The 9,998-nt window shown below is 40.1% G+C and overlaps 1 protein-coding gene across 2 annotated transcripts in view; it reads right to left on the bottom strand.

The window, feature by feature from the left end:
* Window positions 1-2,031: 2,031 nt before the first annotated feature.
* Window positions 2,032-9,998, bottom strand: part of IFT88 (intraflagellar transport 88) — a 35,498-nt gene continuing 27,531 nt past the window's right edge. For both annotated transcript variants that reach the window (XM_077341670.1, XM_077341671.1), the window contains exons 24-26: window positions 7,285-7,345; window positions 3,337-3,438; window positions 2,032-2,300 (exon numbers count right to left, since the gene is read on the bottom strand). In XM_077341670.1, coding sequence (XP_077197785.1) covers window positions 2,179-2,300; window positions 3,337-3,438; window positions 7,285-7,345 — 285 coding nt within the window. In that variant the 3' untranslated portion in view covers window positions 2,032-2,178. The remainder of the gene's footprint in view (window positions 2,301-3,336; window positions 3,439-7,284; window positions 7,346-9,998) is intronic.

Below are 9,998 nucleotides of genomic sequence, written 5' to 3'. Positions count from 1 at the left end.
ATGATGGAACATGGAATACCCTTACATTGCAATAGAACTTCAGAGCTTGACAGATTGAGGCAATGTTCAGATGTTATCCAGTTAGCATAACTTTGGAAGTCCCCCTCAAGTGACAGTCACTATCAGGTTATTGCTTTTGGGAGCCAACTTGATGTAGTAGCCTCTAATGTAGAGAATTGGGTTTGACTCCCCCCTCCTCTACATGCAGCCAGCGGGGTGACCTTAGGTCAGTCACGGTTCTCTCCAGGCTCTCTCAGCCCCACCAACCTTACAGGGTGTCTGTTGTGGGGATAGGAAGGGGAGGCGATTGTAAGCTGTTTTGAGACTCCTCTGGGCAATGAAAAGCAGGGTACAAAGAAAACAGTTCTTCTTTTGGGTTTCCTGTCAGATCTTCACCTAAATCCTTTCCTCAGTCTAGATACCCTTCTTTTATAGGCTGATGTAAGGCAAAGCACCCCTGATTCCTCCCCTCAAGGGTTAATGAATGTGGTAACTAACAGGTTCCATCTTGCAGGTGTTAATAATTGGGCCCTGCAGCCCACAGGCCTCTTATCTTCAAGGCCAAAGTGTGGAATGGGCTAGCTGGCTCTACATGAGAACTTGTGTCCTGCATGACGGGAGGGGAAGTCTCAAGAGTGGTGAGGTAATCTTCTGGAGGATTCTAGCCAGAATGCTGTAGGATTGGTTCAATTTCATTGCTTGCTTCAGGTGGGCCAAATCCATAACTGGCCTTGGAATTTGGAGACAAGCTAGCTTGGATTTTAATAGTCTCGACTATGATTTACTTGTTTGGAATCAGACAATATTGTAGAGAATGCTTAAACTAAAGCCTGGGATTTCGTAACTGTGTGCCATCTAATGCAACCTTTCATTGTGTTAGACAATTAAGCTAGCATTTCTTATTTTCTGGACCTGCTTGCTTTTACAGACTTGTGCTGATTAATAATAAATTGATACTCTGAAACTTGTTCTAACAGACTTTACATATAGTTTTACAAAAGTCTGTTCCTAGTGCACAGTTGCCCCGGGAATGGACGGAGTCCAGGTTTGGACTCCTTGACACCTGGTCTGGATCATCAACAAAGCTGTAATCATTCCACTCAGATTTTTCTTTTTTCCTGCTCTGAGGATGGCTTTACACATGTTCCATGCCAAATTCTGTGGGTTTTGATATGCATAGTTCTTTCCCTAACACATGCACATATTCAATAATGTTCCTATAAAGTGCTGTTAAGCTCCAGCCAACTTATGGTGACCCCATAGAGCAGGGGTAGTCAAACTGCGGCCCTCCAGATTATTTATTATTATTATTATTATTAATTAGATTTATTTCCCGTCACTCCCCATAGGCTCGTGGCGGGTCACAATTGTCTTATCCCCATTAAAATACCCATTAAAAGACTTTAAAAACAATCCCAACATGGCGGAAGCTCTCATTATTCCTATCCCCTGCTATCAGAGCGGTAGGGAGCGAATGCTGGCAGGGGCTTCTGGGAATTGTAGTCCATGGACATCTGGAGGGCCGCAGTTTGACTACCCCTGCCATAGAGCTTTCAAAGCAGCCAAGGTGTTCAGTGGTGGTTTGTCATTCTCTGGTATTTGCCAGTAATCACCTATCCAAATACTAACCAGGGCTGATCCTGCTTAGCTGCCAAGACTGGGATAGCCTGGCAATATGGCAAGGAAAATAGGCATTTCGGTAGGACTTCTTTTGACATGTGGCTGCACACATAACAGTACTGCATAAACAGTAGAGTCTGTTGTTTTCACCCCATCCCCACAGAGTAAATGATGGATCTTAGCCCTCCATAGTATGTGTGGGAATTTATTTCCCACACTGTAAGGATGTCCACTCTTTTTGTATTAGGCTGTTCAGTGACACCTAGACCTGCTCTAGATCAGGTAAAGCAAAAATGTGAAATAAAGTATGAATTCAGGTAACTTCTGATGGTATCCTGTATAACTGCATGATTAGAAATCTTTAGACGGGATTCACAATTATATAGTAAATCAGTTATGAAGTAAATCAAAAACTATTTAAATGTTTTAATGGAAATACACAGTTGATATACACATTACTAAAATAAATATAAGAATTTCCGCAAATATTTTATCAAAATCCATGAAAAAATTCTACCTTCCTGACTTACAAACTTAAAGTTATTCTACTTTACTAGATCATTCTGGAAGCAAATCGTCTCCTAATTCTTCATCAGCAAATTCATCTTCTTCCATTTTTTTCCTTAGGGCAGTTTTGGGTCTCTCTATTTGTGGTCCAAGAGGGTCTATATATGAAGCATCTATGTTTTACAAAAGAAGAAAGGAAAGTTATTTTCTTCCAAACAACTGCAAGGACACCTGTAACTCTGTACCATCAAAAATTACAATAAAGATGCCTAGTGCTACTCTCTTTCAAACATTTAAAGTCTGTGGCAAATTGCAGAAGCCTTTTCACCAACTCCTCTTGCACATGAATTATGGAAACCCAACTATATCCTGCCTATCGGCTTCAGTTTTACTGATAACCCTCAGAGACTCTACTACTGAAAAAGGGAAGATTTCCTGTTAACTTATAAAGATTTTATCTTCAAAAATAAATACAACAGAATAGATAATATTCTGATAGCTACTGCTGTTATTTTTCATGTATGCAGACTGCCATGTAGACTGTCTTGCTCACATTTTACAAGATGTTTTTAATGGCATGGTTCATAACACCACCTTGAGAACCGAGCAAGAGCTGTACACACAATTTTCTTTTCAGACAGAATGCAGAGGCATGGTTTATTTTAACTGTGAAATCAGAATGCCGTTTGCAAATAATCATGAATACTGGTTTCACCACCTTTACTCTGTAGGTGGGGAGCAAGCAGGGATGTTATCATTTGTACTTCCTGGAAAACCATATATAGGATCTAACTGTGATTAATAAACTAACATCAAACCATGGATTTCTCAAACAGTTAAGTTTCATCCAGTTTAACTCATCATAGCTTGTGACATGGCCTGTGTCCAGCTAATCACAGATCCTACAAGTGGTTTAATTAAGCTGTGGTTTTGCATTATGTCTGGTCTGGGCCATGCCAGCCTGAAATGCATCAACAAAATCAATATGCTGGATCAAAGAAATGTAGTGGGAAGGTTTAGTATAGTATAGTATTTCTAGATCATTTTCCCAGGTATGTTTGATCCTCTGCAATGAACTTTCACTGGCACAGTAATCCTCATTCTTTTTTAATGATTTAAACGAACTACGCAAATTATATGAAACACCCATTCTCCAGTCCTTTCCATGTATGTGAAACCAAGCTACTGAGACATTAGCGTATCACTTACCAATTTCTTTATTAATGCTGCTTTCATAAGGCTCGTTTGTACCTGGCAAGGACTTTAGTTTTGCACTCAGTCGCTCCCCTTTAACAGTAACACTACCAGGATCTGGCAAAGGAGAGAAAATGTTCCATAAACATCGGATAATGCAGATTATACTCACACACACAGCATTTCACTAGGCATTTATTTATTGCTTCGGAAGGCAGAGGGAATTTTCACCTATGATACCACTGAAGAATTTAGTCACACTATGAAGCAGACTGGTATTACTCTCCCACAAGAAAGCGAAATGATGTGCAGGACACTGTGGGAAGCATGAAGAACCAGGACTGTTCCCCCATCTATAATGCTGAAAAGTGCTGTCATGTCGTAGCTAACTTATGACAATCCTGAAGATCAGGGGTGGCCAAACTGGGGCAGGGCCTCATAGTAACTGTAGCCCATGGACATCTGGAGAGCCAATCTGGCCATCCCCGCTGCAGACCAACAGAGGTGATTTGCCATTGCCTGCCTCTGCATTAGCAGCCCTGGACTTCATTAGTAGTCTCCCATCCAAGTACTAACTAGAGCTTCTAAGATCTCACGATACCGACATCCTGAGCTGTCCTTCTCTAATGCAACTGCACTACTGTGCTGACTTCTGAGGTTCAGGACAAAGTAAGAAGAAACGGCTAATCTGGACATGAAACATGAGGGTACGATTCAGTCTCACCCTCCCTACTATGCTGTCCTCCTATTTTTGTTTCTACACATCCCATTTCCCATTTCAGAATAATTTGATTTGGCAGGGTTTCTGCACCCTTTCCGAATGAATTAGGACTGGAGAACGCTCTTCTCCTCTCATCTTAGGCCTTTCAAACTAGCCTGAATTCTGAAAAGCTTGCAGTGTCCCGGACTAACTGAAGAGAATTAGGGCTGCAGGGGGAAGGGCCACAATGTCTGCACCCTTTTCATTTTCCTAGTCCCCGTTTCACAATATTAGAAGGTGTGAAGAGCTCAAGCAGGCCGGTTTCTCTTCCCCACTCTGTTATTCTGTTATGTTTTAATAAGTCTTTAATGGGCCTCAGCATTCCATAACTCCTAGTAAGCTATAGGGATTCTTTTTTTACAAAAAAAATCAAAAATAATATTTGTCTGAATAACCTTACCAATACAAAAACTAATCGAATTTTGAGGACATTTTCTTCCATACAATTCATCTTTATACCTTACAGTCATCTGATACTTCTCCTTTTTTTCTTTAGTGAGCTCTGCTGTTGGGGCACAGAGCTAGCAAGGTTTTTTTCCGGAACTAGTTCCCTAAAGATTTTGCTTTGGGTTTTCCTGTTCTTCCTGTTGCCTTTACTTGTGGCTTTCATGCTGTTTTAATGATTTTACTCTGCTTAATGGATGATGATGATTTAAAATCTTTATACCCTGCCCTTCATCCCAGGGAAAGATGTGCTTTAAACTGACAGTTTGGTGATGGTTTCATTGTAAGTCAATTTGATTAAAACATTTCCGAAGAGTGACTTCATTGGGCATAAATGAGACAGATTATGTGCTTAAGAGGTATGTGGGTGGGATCCATCATGGCTCTCTTGAACAGTTTCCTAGCTGTCTTTTGTTTGGACCAATGTCCAACCATACGTGGAGCTAAGTCCTAGAGCACAGGAGTCCTACTGTCTCTATGTCCATCTGATCTTTACTGGGCAGTTCAGGCAGGAAAAAGGAAGGCAGGTAAGCAGACCTCTCAACCAACTAGGCACTTGGTAAAATACTTTCAAATGTCTGTTTTCTCTTATGTGGAACTAGAATCATAAAATCATATAGTTGTAAGGTACCTCCTGGGTCATCTAGTCCAACCTCCTGCAGTATGCAGGACACTCACAACCATACTTGTATTTCACTCTGTAACATAGTTATCTATATCTGATGATTTCAAATTGTTGCTCTTAATATTTTCCCCCAAAACCTGTACTACTACATTAAAAAGCGCCATACTTTCAACAACTGATAGTTGGAACAAAAAGAGAGAAAAGGGGGAAGAGGGAGGGGAGGAGAGAAAGGACTGCAAAATAGTTTAAATTGAAGACTAGAATTTATAATATTTATAAAGCAGTCATAATATTCTCAATTTATTACACTACGTCTCTCTTAACAGTCCATTAGAGAAATTAAACTGACCTGTTACTGCTTCTGAGGGCAAATTATGCTTATGTTCAGGAGAGGGGGTTGCTAGAGAATGGAGGGCAAGATTGAGAGACAGAATACAAAGAAGGAAATCAAGAGACACATATAGTCAAAGGCAAGGTGAAAAGAAAACACACAGCATGACAAACAGAACAGAGTAGATGATAAATAGAAAAGCATAAGGGTGAGCAATCCGCGAAAAGTACACACTTTTAATTTTCAGCTGCCCAATAATGCACCACCTGAAACAGCAGCATTGGTATGACTTGGAAAAGAAAATATTTTCCCACATGTGAAGTGGCAATTAATAATATCGCAAACCTACTTGCTCTGTGCATAGAATACTACAAACTGGTAAGCAAATATTTTGGCCAGCCAAAATGACAGCCTGCACTGAATAAGTCATATTCATGGTACTTCCAAATCATCTCTGCTTACACTGTCTCTCTTTTTCTCTCACACACACTATATTTTATTGCTTCAGCTTAGCCATAGTAATCACCAAAACATACAAAAAAGAAAGAAATTACAAATCATATTAATATCAAATTTCTATTTAATATCACTAAATGGCAATAGTGATGGTGATAAATTTGGTGAATTGACTTGTTTTACTAGTAGGGGAGCAAGTATTATTGATTAGGTTTTTAAGACACTAAACCTCTTGGATGATCAGTGTTTTTTTGTGGGTTCTTGCCCAGAAAGTAACCCGCGGACACTTATCTTCTAGCTACCCAAATTTGATAAAATTCTATATAATGAATGAGAGCGAACCTTATTACTAAGGATGTGCACAAACTGGTTCACAAGCCAAAATCTGGCACAAATGTAATCCGGTTTGTAGCCCCCCAAACTAATGTTTAGGAAAGCCACAAATTACATAGGCCTGCATCAGACCCCACTGCTACAAAAGGTACCATAGCAGTATTCTTATTCTACAGTGCTCTAATAATGCTCAGCATCAACATTGTCTCAAACAACATAAAGAGGTACCTTAGTTCAGGATTGACAACTCCCAAAGATTTTCAAATGTTCTATAAGCCATACTTTGTATAGAACTACAGCTATTACAGATTCCAGCTACAGCAGTATGCCGCAGTAAAAGCATAATAGGAGTCTTTTGGCACCTTTGGAGACCAACAGATTTATAACAGGAAGCTTTCACAGTGCTCCATGCTGACCCCAAAATTTTCGTGAGAGTTGATTCTGCTTGTGTGAACCCCAACTGCCCATACGATTGTTTTTCATGTGGCCTCTGGCAGGAACATAGCAAGTTAACGAGAAACAGCAGCATCTTAGTTTGTGGTTTACATTTCTAAGGAATTCTCTTTTCATTATCCAGTCACCCTTAGGCATCTGAAGTGCTTTTTCCAATTCCTGATCTACCTACCTTGGTGAGACAAACATTTACTATTTTTCCTGAAACAATGAATTTAAATTAGCATTGCCTCTAGCTGTTTCTTGGATATTTTTCATCCTAATTACTTTATGTCACTAGGGGAGATGATCACCATTTCCCTAATCCTAACCATTTTCCACATTAGAGAGAAAAGTTTTCGTTTCCTAGGATTCAGCATATCAGCCATACTTTTTCATAGGAGGCTGAGAAGAGGCTGAAGATGAAAAAGAGCCCATAACCTTTTCCGTGGTCCACATGGCTCCAGTTGACAGGCTGCACCTGCTTGGACATTAAGTAATTTTCAGACCAAAGTCATAGAGAAGACAGAGATGGCTGGACAGGCTTTCACTTGAGCGAGTCACCATTTCCCCAGTACTTACCGCCACCAGCACTTCCTTCCCTGCGGGCGCGGGCGCTGCCATCTCGGCCAGACTTGACCCGCTAGTGGAAGAAACAGACCAGGATGCTATTTAGTGCTGTTCACAATAATTTCTATCACACATCATCTTGTAATTTGACTAAGTAATGAGACCAGTCATAACATTGCCTGGTCAAGCAGAGATTTAGAAGAAGAGTTGGTTCTTATATGCCATTTTTATTTATTTATTTATTTATTATATATAATAATATATATCTACCAGAAGGAGTCTCAAAGCAGCTTACAGTCACCTTCCCTTTCCTCTCCCCACCACAGACACCCTGTGAGGTGGGTGAGGCTAAGAGAGCCCTGATATCACTGCTAGGTCAGAACAGCTTTATCAGTGCTGTGGTCACCCAGCTGGCTGCATGTGGAGAAGCGGGAAACCAGACCCAGCTCGCCAGATTAGAAGCCTCCATTTTTAACGATTACACCATGCTGGCTTGGTTTAGTGGTTCACCACTAAAACTTGGTTCAGAGTTGAATACGCTGTAATTTTAATAGCTGCCCAGAACCACTTTCTGGATTTAACCTGTAATTGATTGGAAGAATCTACCTTGACTAGAAAGAGATTTAATTTTAAAATGGCTCTCTTTGGCTTCCTTTTAATCATATAAAAATACCTTGAGATGGTAGTCCTAAGCAAATACGCTGAAATTTTGAGAGGAAGACCATTGCAATGAGAAAGAGGATTCTAACCTTTTCTTGTTGAACTGCTTTGTCCCTCCTCCCTTTTCTTTTTGAGCTGCTTACTCTCCCTGACAACCTGCATTCCCCTCCCTTGAGAGAAATTAAGGGTACCCCTAAATTCCTTCAAAAAGGTAAAAATCACCTACCTCCTAAGATACTCATGAAAAATATTTTAAATTAAAATAAACTTGTAGAGACCAGTTTTTGCCAGGCAAATGACCCAATAACTTTCCCTTTCTCTACCTGCAAGGGTCTTCCTCTTGACGCTGCAGCCTCACTGGCTGCCTTTTGCAAAAAATACAAACAACCTCTCCTTTAAAGAATCAGGGGGATTTCTCTACCAGCAGTCTCAAAGTGGTTTACAATCACCTTCCCTTCCTTTCCTCACAACAGACACCCTGTGAGGTAGGCAGGAAGAGTGGGGAATCAAACCCAGCTCTCCAGATTAGAAAACATTGCTCTTAAGTAATAAACCATGCTGGCTCTCAATGCCCAATGTCCACATGAAGTCATCACTGGGTGTTTCATTGGGTGATGAACATACATGTGTAAATCAGCCAGCTTCAGAAGACATTGGCTGAGAGGCAAGATAGAAATCTTTTCACCAATGGATTTTAATAAATAAATCCATAAAGGTTTCCATTCTAGTTACAAGGCTGCTGAAAACTGAAAATGTCATTTACAAATGCAATTAAAAACAACATTAAAGTGCATTTTATCACCATGTGGTATAATTTCAAAGATAGTGTAAAAAATGGCACATCATAAAACTCTAGAGTCTAACCTAACGATCACATAAGATTTCAGCAAAAGGATTTCAGTAAAATTATGTTCTTTTAGATCAGGTTCCTAAAAGACTGATGAATACCCTACCCCCTTGCGTTACACCTAGAATTTTACAGCTGAAAAAATATTAGAAGTATTTTTCTACACGACTTCAAAGTAACTTCTGCATATTAAACTGCTGTAAATCCACAAAATGTTTTATTATTGTAAACAGTCAAATATTAGTAGGGGACGCATAAAAAGAAATAACCATCTTCCAAGTTTTATGTTTCTAATATACTTGGCACTGTACCGACAAATTTTTAATTAATGGTTGAAAAGTGTAAATATTATAATAAAAGGCTGTGAAATGCTTATTTGGAAAGTAAACTTTCTGGGGAGATATGATTTCTTCCAGGTGTGCTATTTTTTAAATCACACATTCTACCCAAGAAGTATCTCTGAATGACTGTATGGGACTTCACATAAAAATATTTTTTTTCCAGTGTTAATCTTGTCCACTGTATGCAATCACAAAAACTGGTAACAGGCAGATCGGTCTTAAAAAACACCTCATACTACCTCCTTCTGTATTTTTCCAAAGACTTAAAAAAAATCACATGTCTTGGCATGTAATGAATTTTAGTGCTAACATGTTTTGTGATTTCAAATTATGTTCTTCAGCAATTTCTTGTAACACAGGGAGGAATTGCTAAGTCAGCTGCATGGTGGTGCTGAAAAAAAACAGGCAGGAGAATTCTTCATAGCTGTCAGGTGTCGTGCGAACAGTTTGAAGGGCTTCTGATTGGAAGTCTGAAGCCTACAAAATCTTCAGATGCACAGCTATTAAGGCTGTTTTTTCAACAACCACAGGAAAGAAAGTTCCAAGAAGACTGACGGAAGCCTCCCTAGGGGCATGAGCGCATGACAGGAGATGCCTGTTGTGGGTCAGCCTGCTGATGCCTCCTCAGATAAAGAGGAGACAGAGGAAGCTGCCACCAGCCCTTAGATGCTGTAGGAAGATCCACTGGAGAAGGAGGAGACTTTGCTGGGTGCACAGGGAGAGTCTCAGGCTGAAGCCAGCAAACCATACCCTCAGTCCTACAGCCCAGGACTGAAGCAGAAGCCCCACAGTTGCCAGCAGCCAGACAGCAGCATCTTGGAAGATGCTATCTCGCAACACCTGTAAAGTGAGCTAAACTGAAGCTCAATCCATGTTAA

Source organism: Paroedura picta, chromosome 6 (assembly GCF_049243985.1).
Source record: "Paroedura picta isolate Pp20150507F chromosome 6, Ppicta_v3.0, whole genome shotgun sequence".
NCBI lineage: Eukaryota > Metazoa > Chordata > Lepidosauria > Squamata > Gekkonidae > Paroedura > Paroedura picta.
Note: the sequence above shows the minus strand (reverse complement) of the source record. Positions and strands in the feature narration are given on the sequence as shown.